This window comes from Malurus melanocephalus, unplaced genomic scaffold (assembly GCF_030028575.1).
Source record: "Malurus melanocephalus ecotype Western Australia unplaced genomic scaffold, MMel_1.1 scaffold_235, whole genome shotgun sequence".
Lineage (NCBI taxonomy): Eukaryota > Metazoa > Chordata > Aves > Passeriformes > Maluridae > Malurus > Malurus melanocephalus.
In genome coordinates, this window is record NW_026623467.1 from 383,900 (window position 1) to 404,438 (window position 20,539).

At 46.9% G+C, this 20,539-nt stretch overlaps 1 protein-coding gene across 1 annotated transcript in view; it reads right to left on the reverse strand.

Moving 5' to 3' along the window:
* PARP1 (poly(ADP-ribose) polymerase 1) overlaps window positions 1-20,539 on the reverse strand; it is a 73,014-nt gene that overhangs the window by 12,213 nt on the left and 40,262 nt on the right. Inside the window, exons 2-13 of the mRNA XM_057374907.1 lie at window positions 20,446-20,539; window positions 16,411-16,573; window positions 15,804-15,922; window positions 14,801-15,015; window positions 9,373-9,469; window positions 7,868-7,984; window positions 6,231-6,407; window positions 5,661-5,802; window positions 3,970-4,110; window positions 3,020-3,262; window positions 2,000-2,068; window positions 1,125-1,257 (exon numbers count right to left, since the gene is read on the reverse strand). Of these exons, the coding sequence (XP_057230890.1) occupies window positions 1,125-1,257; window positions 2,000-2,068; window positions 3,020-3,262; window positions 3,970-4,110; window positions 5,661-5,802; window positions 6,231-6,407; window positions 7,868-7,984; window positions 9,373-9,469; window positions 14,801-15,015; window positions 15,804-15,922; window positions 16,411-16,573; window positions 20,446-20,539 (1,710 nt within the window). The remainder of the gene's footprint in view (window positions 1-1,124; window positions 1,258-1,999; window positions 2,069-3,019; window positions 3,263-3,969; window positions 4,111-5,660; window positions 5,803-6,230; window positions 6,408-7,867; window positions 7,985-9,372; window positions 9,470-14,800; window positions 15,016-15,803; window positions 15,923-16,410; window positions 16,574-20,445) is intronic.

Here is a 20,539-nt window from a genome sequence, read left to right on the forward strand (position 1 = left end):
GAACAGGCAGCAGCTACTCCAGTGCTATCAGCCACTTGCATACTATTAATTTTATGGAAGACACTCTGTATCAGTGCTTGTGGGAAATCAACAGAGGACTCACCACATGTCCAAGAACTGGCACAAAAAATGCCCACTTCCAACACACCAGAATTACAGCCCTGAGAATAAAGAGGTTCGCAACAGGAAAAAGAGGCTAACACCTCTTCAGTCTTAATGTTTTGCAAATACACATCTTCAGACTGTTTGGGCTGTGTATTTGAAAAACAAGGACAATGCATCCTTAAGCCTCAGGCCCCTGAGTTCAGTATTTCAGAGAAACCAGAAGTAAATCAACTATTTGCTAGTACTACTAACACCACCTCGGATGAGCTTCTATAATATTTATGGGGATACAATCAACCAACCTTTCCACGATGTTGGGTATGAAATGCAGGCACTGAAATTYCTCCACACACTGAATCACAGAATTGATACAACCTCACACACACAAGGCAGCAGCAAAAGCTTATTATAAACATGGTGAAGTGCAATAAATCTGGAGCTGAACCAGGGTTKCTGCAACCCTGGATTTCTGTGTCACTTACATGTTTGGCAGGAGCAGTTTCATTTTAAAGAACCCTCTCAATCTCTTTATCTAATCAGCAATGAAACCACTGGACAGCTCTGCCATGTACCCAATGAGACTGGAAAGCTAAACACACGATCAGCTCCTGACTATTTCAGTGCGTTTTGTTACACTTTGGGACACACAGTTGAGGCTAACACTCCAGTAACAGCCAGAATCTGGTTTAGCTTCCCAAAGGTTATGGCTCTGCAATTAGAAGGCAAAATCAAGTTAGGGAATATGGGGGAAAAAAATCCCACCTTCGGTTTTGCCAACACTACAAAGAATGTCTCCATGCAGAGCAGAGATTTCTCCACAGGTGGCTTGTTGGTAAGTTTGGAGGAGTTCTTTTAGTTTATTTTTTTTTCATTTGTGTTGTAGCGGGTTTTCACATAACTATACCAATCCATATCTCCCCAAAAACATTTTACTCACACTTGGTTTTTGAGGTGTCAAAAATCGAGTATTTACTAGGAAAAAAGTGAACAGAAGTATTCCAAGATAAAAATAAACTCACCTGTTTTCCCTGTCATCCTCTAGCAGCTGCAGTTTATAATAGGAATTTGTTCCTTTCACAATATCGACGAGTCCCAGGGTTGCACTGAAAATTTTCCCACCTTTTTCAAAGACATGAGCAGAGTCTTCCAAACCTGCAGAGAAGAAGAAAAATTAGAACACAGAGGAGGAGGTTACTGTTTTAGCTCTCCTTCTTGCATTTGCAYTCATCCAAATGTTTCATGCAGCAGTGTGATTTAACAAAAATACTGCAAAAACTGTGACCATACAGCTCATTCAAAACTACTTGGAGCATGTTTYCCTTTTAATGAATTGTGAGCACACACCTTTAGATAAACTGGAGTGAATATCAATCCTAATTAGAGGAAGAGAAATTGTAACCTTTGCTAGAGGATGATCTAAAATCTAGGATCTAACACTGCACGATCAGCTGCAGGAACCCTCAGAAGAGATGCAGCTCTGCAGGTGTCACATTARCAAGTGGACTGAACACCAAAGGCTGGCCTTGGATGCAGTACAAATTGTCAGAGCATCCGTGCACCACAGGTTTGGAGAGCAGCACCAGTAGATGCTCATGCCAAACCTGTGTCACCTGCTGGCTGGGCCTTTTGTCACTCCACTGACAGACACTCCTGCAGCTGAACAAGGTGCACACCTTAGTTTAAGTGGTCCTTCTGAAAAAAAGCTGGACTAGAAAATCTGGAATATCCAGCTTCAGATGTCAATCAACATGCTTCCTTAGTTAGCAATGAAAAATGTTTAAAAATTCATGCTCCTTTATGGAACCCTCATCTTTTTACAGAAAAAGTGTTTTGCAAACCATCACGCATCCTGAAGGCTGTGGGTGGTGCAGGCACAAGCACCATTATCACTTACCAGAATCAGGATCTACTGCTGCTCCACCCTTCACTGTTAGCTTCATTTTCTTTTCAGACTTGCTAGGTCCTGCAGTGAAAGACAGTTAATTTTTTTCKTAGGTGAGCAACATAGTCTGACTTGAATCAGTCTTAAAATTCTCAATTTGCATAATTATCACCCTAAGGTGAATCAGATTCCCAGTATATGAGCACACTGACTTCAATGGCTTTTTTTTACCCAGTTCTTAGCAGCCAACTCACATAAACCCACCAAGTAAATGAAAAATTAGATTTCCCCAGATTCTATCTATTTCTTTTTACCTGGCCCCAAGGGGTGGACATTATTAATTTTTCACCTGCATTGCAGATAAACACAACCACAAATGTGGAAGTGGGATTAAAAAACCTCACAGGGCATGGGGAGTGYTCAGATTCCCTGGGGATGCTACTGYGGTGAGACAGTCTGGCAATAACACACCAAACTGTATGACAGAAACCTCCACTTGGAGGAYATAGAGAACAGGTTCTGAAGAGAAGTGAGCAAATGTGATGGTTTTTTTCATCATCCAGTGTTAATAACACAAGCTCTCTATGGCACTGGTGAGCAATGCCACCAGTATTTTTCCTCTTCTTTTAAAAAATATTATGTTCTAAATCAAGTAGCACAGAGACTCAGTGCTCTGGRCACCAGTATTTTCTCAATTGCCAACACCCCCTGGGCAGTGTCTGTCATCTTGGTGCCCCAGTACCTCCCTGGAGCTGCAACACTGACCCACACTGGCATAGAAGGTAATGTGTTATGAGGAAGAGACTGGACTGATGTCAGGGAGCCTGGGCAGACTGAAGTGGGGGAAAAAAGAGCCTGCTCAGGTGACAGATGATGTTCACTTAAACTAATCTTGCCTTGAGGTCCATGATACGAGCTCACGAGAAAAAGGGCAGAAAATTCAAGAAGGCAAGGACGGACCATACCAAGATTTGCTTTGTGCATGCACAGTACTGAACAGGCCTATGGAGAAACAACCACTTTGTTCCTCACCTTGTTCTTCTTTGACCTTCCCAGCGCTCTTTGTACTYGGGGGCTTGCTGCTCTTCCCATCCACAGCCATTTCCTCGTGCTCCATCTTCACCTCTGCACCCCAAGGTGAAAGTGCATGGAGAGACACAAGCTCCTGGAAGTCCTTGCTGGAAGATTTCACATCCTGAAGAAACGCCTCTGAGACCACACGGACTTTGGCCTCCTTCACTTCTTCCATCTTCTTGCTCATTTTCTCCACATCCTCTGCAGAGGTAGGGTAGGAAAGGGAGGAAAAAAATGCATCTGTGAGGTTTTAGACCTCAGCCTCTTCCTCTGGCCATGATTCAGCACTCTGTAAATGCTTTGTGAAAACACAATTCCACTGCATTTCAGATTCACCATGTTCCTTAGAGAGCCAAGCTCTTCCTTGGCTCAAAGCTGCAGCTTGGGCAAGAGCAGGAACACTCCTGTTTTACCTGACTGGTCCAGCTCTCCTCTTTCCAGAGCTTGGCTGGACTTCCTGATGGATGGGAGCAGMTGTCCCACCTCAGCTGTCAGTTTGCACCACCACTCCAAAACAGAGAAGAGCAGACTCTAAGCTGCCAGCAGAGCAAACAAGTGCCCTCACAGKCAGCTCTGGGGATTCTCCAAGGCAAGCATGGACACAGCTCCCAGCACTCCTCATCCCAACGAGGGTGGCTTGCACACCCACTATGGTCTGAACACAAACAGCTGCCACTGACCCAAGAGAGCCTTAAGGCACAGCCTGCCAGGCTGACTTGCTGGGTAAGCAAAACTCAAACAGCATGCATCTGTCTTTACTTTTCTAAGCACACTCAGGACATATGTGCACACAAAACACTCCCCCTAATCCAAACACGGATCCCCAGATAGATCTGAGGGCACATGCCCTCTCTAATCTGCTCATCTCTGTTATCAGAGCCACAAGTAACCAATGCATGGCTGCTCACTCTGTGTGCTGATGCACAGGGTGGCCTTGTTAGCTGTTGTCGTCATCTTTCCTCCCAGGCCCTCCACAATGCTCTTCACCTCCTCCTTGTTCTTTGACAGCTTCCCGACCAACAGGATCTTCATGTTGGTCAGTGGTTTGTCTAAAGATTTGGAAATGACATGTTAGCAACAGGCACAGAGTCTCCTGGACAAACAACAAGCACAAAGGGACAGCATCCCCCCCTCTGTACAATCAGCTCAGATGGCAGGGAGACAAGGGGACRAGCAGGTCTGACCTGTGCTAAGCAAGCAGGAGGGAGCTCCCCTTTCCCAGAGGAAAGGCAACAAAACTCAGCAGCTGCCAACAAACAGAAGGAGTGGAAGACAAGGAAATGGTATGTAGGCTTATTTGCACTTTTCTTGGTTTGTTTTGTTGAGTAAAAAGCAAAAGAATCAGTCTGCTACAGCACTGTGCTACTAGAGACTGTGCTCTGCTTTCCCTCTTCTTCTGATGCCTGATAGCACGGGAAAAACTCACTGACACAAGAAAGCTGCTGCCTTTACAAAAGGAAATCCTTTTTTGAGGGGCTGCAAAGAAAATTATCTCTCAAGCAACAGTGCTCCAGTCTTGATCTTATAGACAGTATAGACATGCAAATCCTGTAAGAAGTCAGGAGCAAATCAGTAAGCATCTGATGCTCCATCACATCGTGTTAACATTGCAATTCAGGCTGGTTCAGGACATTGCCAATTGTCTAAGAGCATATTTGCACTGCTGAAGATAAATGTTATCAACTCTGACCAACCAAGGGTTGTATTTCCTCTTCTCCCCTCAACTCAGATTAGTTTGGTTGTTAGCAAACAAAGCAACCTGGCTTTAAATCTGGTCAACTTTCTGAGTTTCAGGGGACACTGGTGCTGGAATCAATTTGCTAATCAGAAACAAGAYCTGGGTTATTTAATTTCTTCATTGCTAAAACAACATTATTTGGTTAAAGTTAACAGTTCAGAATTACTCCGACCTTTTTAACCAAATAACAATAATGTCCTGCACCCAAAATTATGACCAGAACTAGAAAGGCTGAATAAGAAAGAAGTCAGCATAGTTCTTAATAGTCAGGCTATATTGCCAAAGCATGCAATTCATTCCAGAAACCTACAGGGAGTTTTTTAAATGCAACTTTATTCCAGTTTGTGGGCTGGAGATAGCACATTTACTTTTGCGTAAGGGGAGTCAGTAATTGGTAAAGCCAAATCTCAGTGGAGAATTTAAAAACAAAACAAACCCCTCTTGCTGTTAAAACCCAAAATGATGTGGAATATGTGGCACTGKGGAGGTCCCTGGATGTGCCCCAAGAAACCAATCAAGAAGGCATTGTGTCTCAGGGGTGATCTGCTACAAAATTTGAAACATCAGGCTTTAAGTTTCTGATTCACTGCATCATTTGCACCATTTCTTCACAATCAAGAAACACTCAAAATGATCTCTGAGTAAAAAGAACCTCAAGCCCATGACTGCAGGCAACCCAACGCATCAGGGCCTACCTGTGCTAMGAAGATGAAGCACATGAGACACTTTTATCAGGAGAGCTCTGCCAGCTGAGGGCAGGAGAACAGTGGGAGCATTCAGGGTGGCACGTTTGTCTGGCTGGGAATGGCAGCCTGGACATCATCCTGAACTCCAGCAATCCATGCCCAGCCAGCCACTTACCTTTGGGTGCAGACACAGTCTCTGACAAAGGAGCAGAYACAGAGGAAGGAGGTGCTGAGTTCACAGTCACAGCATCTGGAGGGAACACCCTGTCCTGCTTCTTACATTTGAATTTCTTCAGATAAGGAATTTCCCGAAACTCCTGTGAGGTGAAAGCATAAACAGAGTTCAAAACCAACAAATTAAACTAAAAATTTAAAGGATAAATTSAGCACTGGCCCAATGCTGGCATTTACTGCATGGCTTGGAAATTATTTTTGAGACATTCCTACTAAGGTGGACAAAACTCCACACTACTGACTGGAAAAACAAACCTAGTAGAGGGTAAATGATGAGTTTCAAAGCAAATCAGCAACATCTCTTTCAATTTAGTGTTACTGGAAAAAACATGATTTATTTATGCATTAGCTGCAAACTCCTGGAGGGATGTGGCTGTGMTAAGACTTCCCCGCTGTCACAGCTGCTYAGCACTGCARCACACTCTGCTCTCTGGCATCCAGSACTGACTGCTGCTGGTTCAATCAGTCAAGAAATGTGCTTCAGCACATCAAATATGCAGAAAACACCCACCTTTGGGATCACCCAGTCTTTCCTGTTGGGAGTCTGCGTTTTAGCAACGCACTTGGTCCAGGCAGTGATATCCCCCGAACAGTAATAAGCGTCACTCTTGAACACAAACTGCCCCTTGCACTCCTCRCAGGGAAGCAGAGCTCCAAATGCCATCCCATCTGCTACTCGGTCCAAGATCTAAAGCAAYGAAGAGCACAAAGCAGGTCAAGGCAGGAGGAGGCTGGAGGCACACACACTGTGTTACCCTGGGCTGCACAGGAACACAACTGCCAGGCTGCTGGCATGCAGGCACAGGCATTTCCAGCACATGTCACACACACTCCGAATATAAACCAGGCACTGACAGATATATGATGCCTCAGAGGCATGGCATGAGGTTTCTCCTGCTCACACCCCTGGCTCAGTCTCTCCTCTCCAGGAAGAAGGAGGTGATTCTTCCCCTCCACTCTGTTCTTATGAGACCTCACCCGGAGTGCTGCATTCAGATCTGGGGCTCCCATCAGAGCAAGGACATGGCCCTGAGGCCAGAGGAAATGGGTTCAAGAACCTCTCCCATGTAGATAGGCTGAGAGTTGTAGGATTGTGCAGCTTAGAGAAGAGAAGGCTTCAGGGAGACCTTATAGGACCTGCCAGAACTTAAATGGAGTCTACAGGAGAGCAGTGAGGCACTTTTTATGAGGCCACGTAGTGACAGGACAAGGGAGAATGGCTTTAAACTGAAAGAAAGTAGGTTTATATTGGATATTAGGAAGAAATTCCTCACTCTGAGGGTGGTGAGGCACTGGAACAGGTTGCCCAAAGGAACTGTGGATTCTCCATCCTTGGAAGTGTTCAAGATTGGGTCGGATGGGGCTCTGAGTAACCTGATCTAGGGGGTGGTATCCCTGCCCACAGCAGGAATATCTTTAGAGTCCCTTCCAATCCAACCCATTCTGTAACCCCACGGTTCAGGAGAATATACCTGGCACAGCACCTGACCAGGCTGCCGTGCCAGAACAGCCAGGGAGGAGACAAGCTACTGCATCTGAGCACATGAGTAGGTAGGTGGGAATGTAGGCTCAGACCAATCCAGGTTTTCCTGCCTAAGAGTATTCTGTGACCATTTTGAGTCTAGACACTTCCCACACCCCAGCCTACACTCTTCTTAAGGARTCTTGATAAATACAAACACTTAAAGCAGTATGTGGCTCTGAAAGAGAGCAGACTTTCACAAGTTACATAGACTGAAATGGACTGTTTTTAAAAAAGAAACTGGGAAAGAATTCATACCRTTTTTGCTTCATTTTGCATAATGCAACAGTTGAGGGAGGCAWTGTGAAATGCCTTAACTAACCTGCTCATGAAAAGCCAGCTCCAAAAAAAAATATGGACCATTTTGAGCATAGCAGAATAAAGGCACTACACCACAATGAAGGTGCTGAATTCAGCATCRCTCTCCACCACACCACCCTTCACAAGCAAGTGTAACAGCAATAYCAGAGTCCTGGGACAGAAGGASYGGGCTTTGCACCAAATTTCTTTAARTGTTRTGAYAGGAACATGMTTCAGACTCCTGGACCTTGCAGCAATACCAGGTCAGGTCAGCTTCACTGATTCCAAGACCCCACACACATGCAGAGCAACTACATCCAACTCACGGCATTCTCCCCTGAGGGAACCTCCTGCTTGTTGGCGATCAGCAGCTCTTTCAGGTCATTAGTAGAGCAGACCTTCCTCAGCTCATCCTTGATGCCCCAGATCARCTCTGTCTGCTCCTGTTGACAAAATCCAGCAGCTTAGAAAGCAATCGACTGCAAATAGCTAAGAATACTCCTGAAACTGCTGTATGTGCACAAGGTTTTAGCAAGGCCATTTTATCTTAAATCCTGATTGTGAGATTAACAGCTCCAAGAACCAGTAGCTTTACCAAAACAGAGTAACACACTTTATCAAACACCTAAAACAGATCTTTAAAGTCACATCCTTCAAATGTCAGTGTCCTTACTTAGAAAGCTCTCAAGAATCTTTGAAAACGTCACCTACCTAATTGACACTGAGAGCATTTGAGCCTTCCAATGAAAACAAATCAGAAATGCTGATTGCCACTGTTCTTTTTTTAAGAAAACTAAGCATTAGAGGAATCAGATCAGACACTTGCAGCAGTGTAGAAGAGCATGCACATCCTTTTGAGCTTTTCTACAAAAGTTGAAACGGTTGGGAAGCAAAGAAGCATCCTTAAATATCTCAGTTACTGAATGTAWTCCACTGGCTACAGTCAAAAATGAAGTCTACACTGAAAGAAGTGGTTGGCTGGGTTAAATGGTTTAATTTTCAAGCGTGTTACTGACCACGCTTGATGAAATTATATTAAAAAAGTGAACTCAAAGTTAACCCTGACCCACAAAGTGCCTTGATTTGTCCTAAACATTTGCACCGCAGCAGCAAAACCTTAAGAACATCTCAGCTGGGTTTTTTTTAAATTAAGGTGCTGCAACACAATAAAAAAACTTTTGTTCAAAGCCAGACACACCGTTTCTCTACACCTCCATTAAGATTTCAATTGCAGCAAAAGCAGTTTGGGTTTTTTTTTGGAAACTTCCAATAAATACAAAATTMCTAAAATTCTCTACTGGGAATTCTTCCCACAATATTCTAGAAAGTGAAAGGTAGAAAGTCGTGATCCATCACAATTTGCATCCAAGAACTGAACACATCTCCCCAGAAGATGAAGAAGRTATTTGTCATTAATYCAGTTGCACACTTTATCTCTGTTTWATTTGTACAATGAGYTATTTATTGTTCTCCAAGCTCTTCTGAAACAGTGCTCAGGCTCCAAGCTTCAGCCACCATGGCYAGATAACACAGGAAGGAGCACAGAAAGAACCCCTCAGAAAAAAAAAGGCATTTAATCTAATCTACTTAAATCCAATAAGCACAAGTCCTAGAGAATATCCTTCCTGTCTTTCARGAGAAAGGGGCAGGGTGAATTGCCTTCAGCAAAGCCTTAGTGACAGCAGACCTCCTGTGCCAGGACACAAGGACTGTCTGTGCTGCTCTGTCTCAACACAAGGTACTGCCTTCTCTAGAGGCTACAGCTCTTCACTTGGTGCCTGACACTGCACTCTTCCAACAAAGTTTTTGGATGTGAGCAGCTAAAACTCACCTTCAGCTGTTTTTCCTGCTTTGATTCTTTCTCTTTTTCTTTTTTCTGCTTCTTTTTCACAGTCACATTTCCATCTACCTCTTCTCCTTTTCTCTTTCTAATAGAGAAAAACAAAACAAAACCACACGCAGATGAAAGGAAGTTATTGAAGCAGCTGTCCAGCACTTAGCACAGCTCAGATTACTGACTGCTGATATCTGCAGAGGCTTGAATACCCTCAGTTTTGGCAGGCAAACCCATTTTTCAAATTCCTCAGGGCTAGATTATAGACATCCACTTAGCTCTGCAATGTGAACTGCCTCAACCAGGTCAGGTACACTTAGAGCTTTTCCACGGGGTAACTGAATGGTTTGGCAGAAGAGTGTGTGAAAGACTGCAACATCTCCAGGCATATTCATATACATCTGTATTAGTTACACCAAATGCATACCTAAGGATCACTGAATAGCTCTCCAAACCTGGGGAGGTGTAGCAATGCAGGTTAAAAGACCACAGTGTCTTTCAGTTGAATCAACACCTTGATCAGCTTAGACAGCCCATATTGAAATACAGGACTGCGAACACAGTAACTTTAATGAGTTAACACACTGGGAAACTACGTATTTCCCATATAGGCTCTCTTCAGACTGTAATTAAGTCAGGCCTCTGAAATCAAACAGGTGGAAGTTTCTATTTGGAAAGTACTCYCAAGCCCACAGCAGTTTTGTGAGGTACTGCTGGGAGTTTTGTGTGTGGAAAATTATTGCTATTTGCTGGAGGCTTAGAGCTGCAGAGAGAAGTTACAGAAAAAACACTGCTCAAGAAAGACTGGAAAAAGAAAGCTAAATGAAAACCAGGRGATTTTGGCAGACTGCAGAGTGACAAGGCATCGCAGAGGAAGATCATTTATGTTTCCTGAGTCATGTCATCCCCTTAATCTACCCGGAGCATGTGCCCTCCTTCTAAGGATACCAAGGGAAATTTTGCTCCAGTTCAGGTAGGATGGGCCTGCAGCTCAAGGCAGAGCATGAACACAGCTTGGATCTCACACTCCATTTTGACAGAGCTGCTTTCTGTTATGAAACATCAGCCAGGTTTCTTTACACAGAAGCCCCTCTCTTAACTTTACAAGCTGTGGCTGATGGTTAAATCATGAAGTTAACATTCTCGATTGCTCTCCTACTTACAATTTTAAACAGTTCACTTTCTAGGACTTTRCTCCCATTAACACTAACTCTGTATGACAGCTATAAAGCTGCAGGAGGGTGTCAGGAGGTACTCTCCTTTCAGAGACTCCTGCATGAGACCTGCATATTCTAGTAACTGCCCTGGCCCTAAAATTGGGCTCATTTTATTTGCAGTGGTCACAATACTCTATCATTAGCACCTCTGACCAAAACATGGCTCAGAGCACTTTACAAGACTACTTGAGGGGCTTGTTTTGCAGACGAGCTCATCTTCCAGCTGTGCCCCTGCCAGGTCCCATCAACGAGCAGGGCTGTGCTGTGCATCCCCCTGCCTCGGGTCGGGGGAAAACAGCCACACTGTGCTGCCAGCAACTGCCTGAGAAAAACTTCATCCTGTGTTCTAAATCAGGCAAGTGGCAACCAAGGTGGCAGGACTGGCTCCAGAACACACAGTGCCTTCAAAAGTCCCCAGGCCAAGCRTGTCCTCTCTCCTCCCAGGCTGCAACCCCAGCAGGGAACAAAACCASAGCATGCACTGTCCCACCAAAAGGACAATGAGTTTTATCAGTCAGGGGTACACAACAGAATCTGTGAAAAACGTTATCAGCCTGAGTGCAAAGCATTCTGCTGCACCTTCCCAAACCAGGGGTTTAATGCTGGAAGTGCTTGGGGGGTGCCCAGCCCAGTGTGTCTGCAGTGCCTGCTGACAGTCAGGCTGTCTCCAGCAAGCCAGYACTCACTCCCATACTAACCTGTCTCCTAATCTCCAAAAGGAGCAAATCCAGCACAGCAGCTGCTGGAAGGCAATCACTCTGCTGACAGGCCCTGTGACCCAGGGAAAGCATCCAAATTCCCGCAGGGACTCACACTTTTGGCAGCTTCCCCTCACGGTCAAGGGGACAGCAGCTGATCTCCCAGACAGAGGGATTACTGTACCTGCTCCAGCTGCTGGGACAAACCACAGAGTGGGAGGGATCATCACAACCACAGGGAGCCTTAAAGATATTGGTCACCATCTTCTCTTTTATGCCCCAGGCTAAAGCAGACACTGATCATTTTATACAGCCTGAGGAAGGGAGCAGCAAAGCTGWATGCATCTCGCATCTTCCAAAACCAGCATATTTTAGAACAATCWRTAAATACACCCTCACAGRCACACATTAAGAAGACACAMASAAGGATCTTCCATCTTTGGACCMAAACACTAYGTGCTGCTCAACAGCAGCTGGGTGMTACTGTGTACACCYTTTTCCCCTGCTGGACAAGGGACARCCTTCCACCTCTAACAGGTACAGCCCAATGGCTTGTTTGCAAGGACTGGTAGTTCCCAGGCAATACAATCCACTTCTCATCTTCATGGAGGATACACAAGATTTATTCCAGCTTCAGAGAAGATGAAGAGGGAAGTGAACTGTCCAACTCTAGCCTGGGCCTTCTTTACAATCTACCCTATATTTCATGTTCCCCTCCCTACAAAGAAAAGGTGGAAAGGACAGACACAGYAACCCTAGATAAAGCAAGCAGCCCATACAGGGAGGAACAAGAACTCCACTTTTCACCTCCTCCCTGCAAAGCACTGCCAGACTGTTGGTGACCTGAACACTCAGCATTTGCCTCAGGTGACCCGTGCAGCTAATCTGGTGCTGCATGACATCTCCAGAGTGACACTTTGCGAGCGAGGCAGAAAACACAGGAAGTATTACAGCTCAGAGCAGGAGGGTAAAACACACACTACCAAAAAACACTGTCATAGGGAGCTCACAAGATGATACTGCATTTCCTACACCAGCATACAAGTATTCTTTCCACAGAAAAGTTGCAGGCAAGGACACACAAAGATCCTCCTTTCGCAGGAGTGCACAGTGCTGGTGCTTAGGCAGAACAGCTCACAGACCAAGGGAGGGTTGCATGTCTCACCCAGAACAGGCTGAGGAAAGGAGCCAGGATCCTTGCAGTAAATCTTCCCATATTTGGCCTTCACAAGGAAAGAATTTTCCAATTTATTCTTGCTAGCCCTGCTTGGTGCCTCACCTCTCTCATCTAGAAAAGGAACATCACAATGCCACCCTTACACAAACGGCTCACAGGGCAATTCCAAAGTCTGAGATTCTCCTCACAGTATGGGCTGGACATGCACCAGCAGCACCTGAATTTGGATGTGTAACAACTGAATTGCACAGACTTCTGAGTCAAAATATAATTTCAACATAGTACAATTAAAAATATCTTTAAAGATAATTTTGAGAACATGACTTGCAACAGATGCTCTAACAAAACTTCTGCAAGGTGTAATTTCTGTTGTTAATTTCTGTTATCTGATCAAACACACGAAGTGAATTATCAGAGGTAACTGCATCTCACTGAGGTTTCTGGAGTATTCTTTTGGCTTCTCCACAACTTCTGTGCTTTCTTGGCAGCAAAATCACCAGACAGTTAGCACACCACACCTCTCCACTCATGCTGTTTATTCACACTCTTGCTCGTTCAGTTTGTTTGACAGACAATTCTTTTTCCAATTGACCCTTACCACCCTTGGCTCAAGCACACAGCCCCAACAACAGAAGCTAGTGCAGCATAAGAGCCAGCCAGCACCTTCACGGTTGAGGGGCTTGTTCAGGCAGTGCTTAGAAAGCAGGAAAGATGAGACATCCTGCTGCTTTTCTGGCATGAGGTCCTGGTTCACATTACCCTACATCTCCAGTATAAGCTTTTTTCCATTGCAATTCTAGGCTTTTATTTACACAGYGACTTGGCAAACTACTTGGTGGCTTTTCTTTACAAAGCCCTCATGTTTTGCATAGCATCCCAGAAGTGGCCCAGAAAAGCAGAGTCAGGGCAGACAAGAGAAGCACTYACACAGTCAAATCTCTAGAGCTTTGCTGAGGACATGGGATAAAACTACAAATAACCCTATTAAACTCACTGTTCTAGGACAAAGCAGAACTTGCACCTCAGCACAAAAAGCAAAGGACTACTTGAAAAGCTCTAAGTGCATTAAAATACTTCACTTCTGCTTACACCAAGCAATGCACACAGAGGTAAAATTGCTGCATGGAAAGACAGCTGGCTGCCCAACAGATGCACACAGCTCCTCTTGGTCTCTGCCAGYTCAGCTGAGTGAGGTGAACAGCACAGAACCTGACAGGGCTCTGGCCAAAGCCCCTATCCTGTGGCACTGCAGGACTCTCCTCACAMCACTGCCAAATGCTTCTGGAGCACTGGCTTGCCAAGCAGGAATAAAGCACAGAGGCTGCAGCCTCTCACCCTCACACAGATCAGTTCACACAGGCTCCAGTGTTCCCTCTGGCCAGGAATGGCATTCATGAGGCTCAGAACTGCATGCTACACACATCAGCTGCACATCTGGAAGACCACTGCTGACCAAGACTGCACAGATTTGACATGGCCACRGCTTCTCAGAACAGACATCAGCCTCACTGGACATTTTCACGATGAATCTTTGCAAAAGCAAAGCTGAATTCAGACTAAAACATACACAGAGAAGCCCACTGTTTCCCAATGACAAGATCTTTCTTATTTGTAGGATCCAGAAACACCTTATGTTCCTTCCTCCATGGGAACAACAGTGGTTTGTGTTATGAAGCTTGACTGCAGGCAAAGTCATTTCAAGAACAACCAACAAAAGCYTTGATTAACACAGAAAGATTCACCAAAGCTAGCAAGTCACCTGGAAACGCTTCTCTGTCAGCACAAGTTCTGTCAAAAGCCTCCGCTGAAAATCTCAGCAAGGCAGTAAAATTTCAGACACACCATAAAAGATTCAGCAAACAAAAGCATCCAAGTGTAAGCACTACATGGCCAATAAACACCATTATCAGATTCAGTGCCTGTCACAGATCAGCAGCTCATAGATAAGAGATGTCAAATCAATTCTCTAACAAATGGTTGGAGCAGAGAAACCACCCCTGATAACAGTATCACACAAGAAGATGCAGAGCCCAGTATCCATTTGTACTATGCAAGCATTATTTTACAGCTGAAAGCCCTACATCAGCCCTCTGAGTCACAGCCGCAGGTCTCTGCATTTCCTCACGACAGCCATGGGGGCAACTGGAYTGCATGTTCCCAGGGGCACAGAATGTCTGCTGTCATCTGCCTGAGGTCACAGGAAGGAYCAAACCCTCCTGAAACCAATATTCTTTCAACAGAGACAACAGTGTCCCACAACATTTGTCATGGATATATTTAAGAGCAGTAGCTCCTCCAGACAACACAATTTCTTACACCAAGAAACCACATACCCTTCACTCTTGGTAGCTGGGAGCTGCTTCTTCAGAGTTTCTTTATCTTCAGCTTTCAAGATGCTGAAGCCCAGGAGCTGGGTGGCCCCGTAGACTGGGAGGAAGCCCAGCTCTGCYCGGCGGCTCACAAAGCAGTCTGGGTGGTACCAGTTATCTATCATTCCCAGCTGYGGCTTTTCAGGATGCACCATCTTCTTGGAAATCCGGATCTGGCCCTGAGGYAGATTAAAGAGACACAAGAGCAATTGTTAGGCCATTCTGGAAGGAGCAGGATGTTATCAAGTTACCAACATGATGCTTCCTAAACACCTGTAAAACAATAATAGKTCCTCTATCTAAGTCTGTAACTTTTATTCAAGATCTTTCACTACAGTTCCTCTGCTTTCTTCAGTACTCTTGCTAGGTTGAAAAGGTCACTTTTTAAGGAAGTTTTCTGTTCAGAATCCACTCAAACTGGGTCATCTGGTTGTCTTTATTCCAACTTCCAGTTAAGTTTTAACAAGCAAAACTCACATAAACAAGCCCTATAAAGGCAACTCTAAAAATTAACTTTATGTCTCTACCATTCAAACATCAATGTTAATATGATCTTATCCTGTCTTATAGCAAATTACTTTCCAGATGTACAACACAGACAGTGTTGGACATTTGAAAAAAAGATCACTTTCAGATGCCCAACCAAGTAGTTGGTTTGCAATGCAGCAACAAGCAGGAAAATCTGCAGTTAATGGTGGCTCTCTTGCCACAGAAATGCTGGTGAGCAGCATTCCCAGCCTGCTCTAAGACACAAGTGAAAGGAGGGATCAGCAGGCTTGAAGCCCAGACTGCCATGCCTGAGGGATGCCTTTACTGTCAGCTGTCCAAGACACAACTGCTCCTCAGACACAGAAATGCAGCTCTGCAAGTGCTTTCCATATGCAGGACAGACAGGAAGCAATAATAAAAGCCATTGTTTGAATTAAAAYTGGTGGGAGAAAAAAAATGAGATGGWGAACTTTTTTACCTTTTCTATTTTYTGCTCACAGCCTTTGCAAGTACTTCTGTTAGACTTKGCATATTCAGCAGCAAAGTCAGTTAGGCTCTTCTCAGCCCTGCCACCTCCTTCCTGTTCCCCTCCTTTTCCTGCAGAACAAAGCAAATACAGAGTTAGGTTTTAATATGCGTTCCCTTATTTTCTTATTTTCTGTCACAGATTGTTAGCAGTCTGCATTAATAAACCTCTTGTGTTCCAGCCACTTACTTGCCCAGAATTTGAATACAAGCAGTCTGTGCTCAAAGGCACCAAAGGGCCACCATAACCATGCACTGCACTTGAAGGTACCATTAAAACAACATACTACAACAGCATAYGTTAATATTAAAGAACTGAAAGCAAAATCATGATGACAAGAAATACTTTTCAATACACCTGCCAACTGAYATGGCTGCTCACTGATTTGACTGCTGGATGATACTGCCAGCATCCTAACCCCAGAGTGCAGAGACATGTAGACAATTCTTCTGACATCACTCGTCAAAGAGACACGAACATCAAATCACCACAATAACAGCATGGCAATAGGGAGCACAGTTCCAGCTGAACCTCCAAACACCACAAGACCTCTGCCTACCTCCTCCAGCRCCTCCAGTTTCAATGGCTTTCTTGATTTTCTCCTGATCTTCCCACCGAAGCTCAGGGAAGCCATCAATGTCTGTGTGGGACACAATTCGAGCCCGCTTCCAGAARCAGCTGTAGTGGTGCCAGTGAGGGACTTTGCCATCAAACATGGGAGACTAGGAAAAAAGCACATTAGGCCAAGATGAAACAATTTAAGCACAATCAAGGGGAAAAACAAAACAAAGCCCAAGATAAAAAGGAGTATCTGGGTAAATACACTTGGTTTCTTTTTCTTTTCCATTTTTCTTTAAATCAAGACAGATACTATCTAGGACAAAGTCTAAGAAGAAAATCTAATAAGACAGACAAGCTTCTGGAGAGATGTCCCAAAGGGGATAGACGTGGAAGGAGCATTTAGCTAGCTTAACCAGTTCATCACCCTGCTGCTCAGCCCATCTGTTTTACTGCAAAGAAAAAGATCACAGCCTCAGCATGGCCGCACCAGCCCCTGTAACACTGTGCAGCACAAGAGGCCTCATTCCACAATCCCTTTAAGAGCCACTTCTCAAGCAAACTGTCCATATCCTGGAGAACCCGTGTCAGGCACAAGATAGGAAGGACAGCTCCAAGGGTTGTGGGCTGAAGAAATTCCTGAGTGGCCTGCAGGAGGCAGAGACAAAATTAAAGGGAAACACCAGAGTCCAATTAAAATCCTGCATCAGAGGTTGAGAGCAGGCCATAAGGATGATCAGAGGGTTGGAGATTCTCTCCTGTGAAGRCMGGCTGAGASAGTTTGGGATGCTCAACCTGRAGAAAAGAATGCTCCAGGAAGATCTTCTAGCACCTTCCAATACCTGAAGKGAGCCTACAAGAAAGCTGAAGAGAGGAGTTTTCACAAGGGCTTGTAGTGAYAGGGTGGTGAGGCACTGGGAAAGGTTGCCCACAGAAGCTGTGGATCATCYATYCTTGGATGTRTTCAAGGCCAGAAYKGATGGGGGGCTCTGAACAACCTGGTCCAGTGGGGGGCATCCCTGCCCATGGAAGGGGTTTGGAACCAGATGCTCTTCCAGACCAAACCATTTCAKGATTCTGTGATCAGGACAAAAGCAWMACTSAAGTCCTTCCTGAAGCGCAGCYYCAGAGTGCCCTGCCCTACAACAAGCACTTGTTTTGCAAGTGCACCTCTTGCTTGCAACACATTAAGCACCGGCTTAAGCACTYCAGTTACCCACCAGGCAAAGTAATCCCACAGTGGTTTGGTTCCAAATAACGCACACAAACAACTGCTGAACTAATAATACTCAGTGCTATGTAATTATTATTACTGGTGAYACTGAACTAATGACCTAGGAAAGCYTTCCATGTGTCAATCACTAACAGGAGGGAGATCTCTAAGCTAGAAACAACAGCAGAGTTTCATGCATGAGCTGGAAGGAAAAGGTAAGGGCTTCGGAGATGACAGCATGGAACTAGGAGAGCTGGGAGCCCAGACTACAGCCAACCATCTATCCAAACTGTAAGAGGACATTTTTATTCCCAGATGGACTTTCCTCACAAGACAGGATCTAAATGACCCAGTTAACCTCAAGACACCACAGCAGCCACCCTTCGGTTRCTCTCAGTGTGCCTGTAAATCACATGCAAATTTGGCACTGAAAGTTGGACACCTCTGGGCTTGTGACGGAGCCTTCCTGGAGGACTTCTCAGGGCTGTTCCCAAAGGCTTTGGGGGGAACAAGGCAGTGGGGTGTACAAAAGAAAGCAGAGCTGGCTCAGTCTTTAAGGCAATCATACAAGCAGTAAGCGATCTCCTCTACACCATGTTTTAGACTCCATGAGTTCTCTCCGTGCGGGAAAGGAAACCTCCAGGCAAGCTAGGCCTTGTTTACACACCTTCTCTCAGCTCACCTATCTCTAGACCATAACTCCCTAAACAAACTAAGCRAAAAAGAGACCGATTTGCTTTCATATTACACATTCAGATAAGAGAAACCACTCAGTTCCAGCTGGAAGCAAAAGGCAAAGCTGTGCTGGTCCTGCASGGCCTGGGTGCCTGCCCTGTGCCAAACACCCATGATCCCACTGTCATGCAGAGCTCTTCACTTAAGGAACCAAAACAAAAGGGTTACCACAGACACAGCTAAGGCCTTGGACAGAGCTTCCCTTTAATTTGCACAATTTACAGAAGAGCTCGGTGCACTGATGCCAGCACAGAGACTGCGCTGCGGGGAATTTCCCCAGGAAAAAGCAAGGGGCCCCGCATGCTCTGGTGAAAACCAGGCACTTACATCGAGATGATCAGCACCAGGGTGTGCTCTGCTGGTACAAAAACTGGCAGTGGGCAGAGGAAAGAGCAAGCAAATTCAAGAGGTTGTGGGAGAAATTAATAAAAATACAAGTGTTTGGTGTAAGACCGGCAGTTCTGAGGAGATGGCTGGCAATGAAAGGCAGTAGCTCTGTGAGGAATGWCACGGTCCCCAGGAGCTCATTCCATAAATCAAGCCCTATAGAACCAGAACACAACCCCTGGCCCTCGTGCTGAGGAAGGGCAACCCACTTCACATCAGYTTAAACTGCTGGGCAAGGCAGGAAGGGGGAACAGATGTGAGGAAGCCGAGGAGCAGCAGCCGGAGCAGCGAAGGAGGAGCAGCTCCAGCGAGCGGCTCAGGGCAGCCGGCGAGACAAAAGGAAAGGCGGCAGGAACACGTGCGGGCAAACGCTGCAGCCTGGCACCGCACGGTCCCACATCTTTCCCAGGGGAAAGAAGCTCTGGGGAACAAAGGCARGAATTTCCCCTCCGGGGAAGCAGCTTTGCCTTCCAACCCCGGCAGACCTGCCAGCCCTGCCCGGCAGCCAGCAGCCCACGCGGGGCCAGGGCTCCGGCAGCCGGGGCGAAGGGGAACCGGGCCCTTCCTCCCCCGCCAGAAGCGGTGCCCTCCCAGGGGCACAAGGAGGTACGTTCTCCATCCCCGGCTCCTGTGGGGGCGGAGGCACAGCACGCATCCACCCGCAAGGCTTTGCGCTGCCGTTCGCACGCCACGTCCTTGCTCGCCTTCCGTAGACAGACGCACATACCTTTGCTCATCTTTCACAGCAACACCCCCAAACTCAGCCCGCCCCCAGCACGCTGCAGGTTCCCCCTCCCATCTGCCCTGCTGCAGCCTGGGGGCACAAAACATCCCCCTCCCAGGAAAGCAGCGTGTGCCTCCCCTGGGGAGCGGAGATTCCCTCCGCATCCGCCCGAAGCACCGTGGGATGCCGGGTTCGTGCGCAGCTCCCAACCCCCCTATATAGGACGGGGCTCTGCCCTTCCTTCCAGAGACAAGCCGAGCACTCTCTTCCCCAAAAGACAAATAATAGCGTGAGAGCGGCGCAGATCAACCCGCACCTTCGCAGCCCATGTGCCGATTGCGGTTCGGCTGTTTCACGCCTGCCATGTGCCAGCCAGCTCTGCGGGACCACCCGGGCTCGGCYGCTCATCCTGCGTCCCCGGGGCTGCTCTAGATCTCTCACACTTTTCGGGCCGCAGTTCCTCTATCTCGTATGCAAAACGCCCACCGAGCGGGGACTGCCCGACACCGAGGGCTGCGAGCGGCAGACGCTTCTCGGATCACGGGAAAGCCGAGCCGTGGAGCTCGCCTCGCCCCGCGGATGGCAACAAAGCGCCTCTGTGCGCGGCCCTGGCCGCCCCCACGGCCCCGCCGCGGCACCGAACGGTAATTTTTGCACCGCTTAGCCTGCAGCCGCCTCTGCAGCCCGGGGGAGCGGGGGAAGCGGCTTCCCCCGCCCTGGGGAGCGCTGCGGRCAGGGCTGCCCCGGGCACCGGCGCTGCTGCGGACACGGCAGCCAACGAAGGCGTCTCTGCTAAAAATRGACTGCGCTCGCCCCCGCGGCAGCGAAAGGCACGGCCGAGCGGCTCCGGAGCACCGCGGCGGGCGGAGGGAGCGGAGCCCCGGGCTGGCCCCGCCGCCGGCGGTACCGAGCGGAGCGGAGCGGAGCGGCCAGCCCAGCTCAGCCCGCCCGCCCGCAGCGGCCCCGCCACGCGGTACCTGCACCATGAGCGCCAGGCGCAGCGAGTCCTTGGCGATGCTCTCGCCGCACTTCTTGCAGGAGGCGCGGCCGCTCTTGGCATACTCGGCCCGG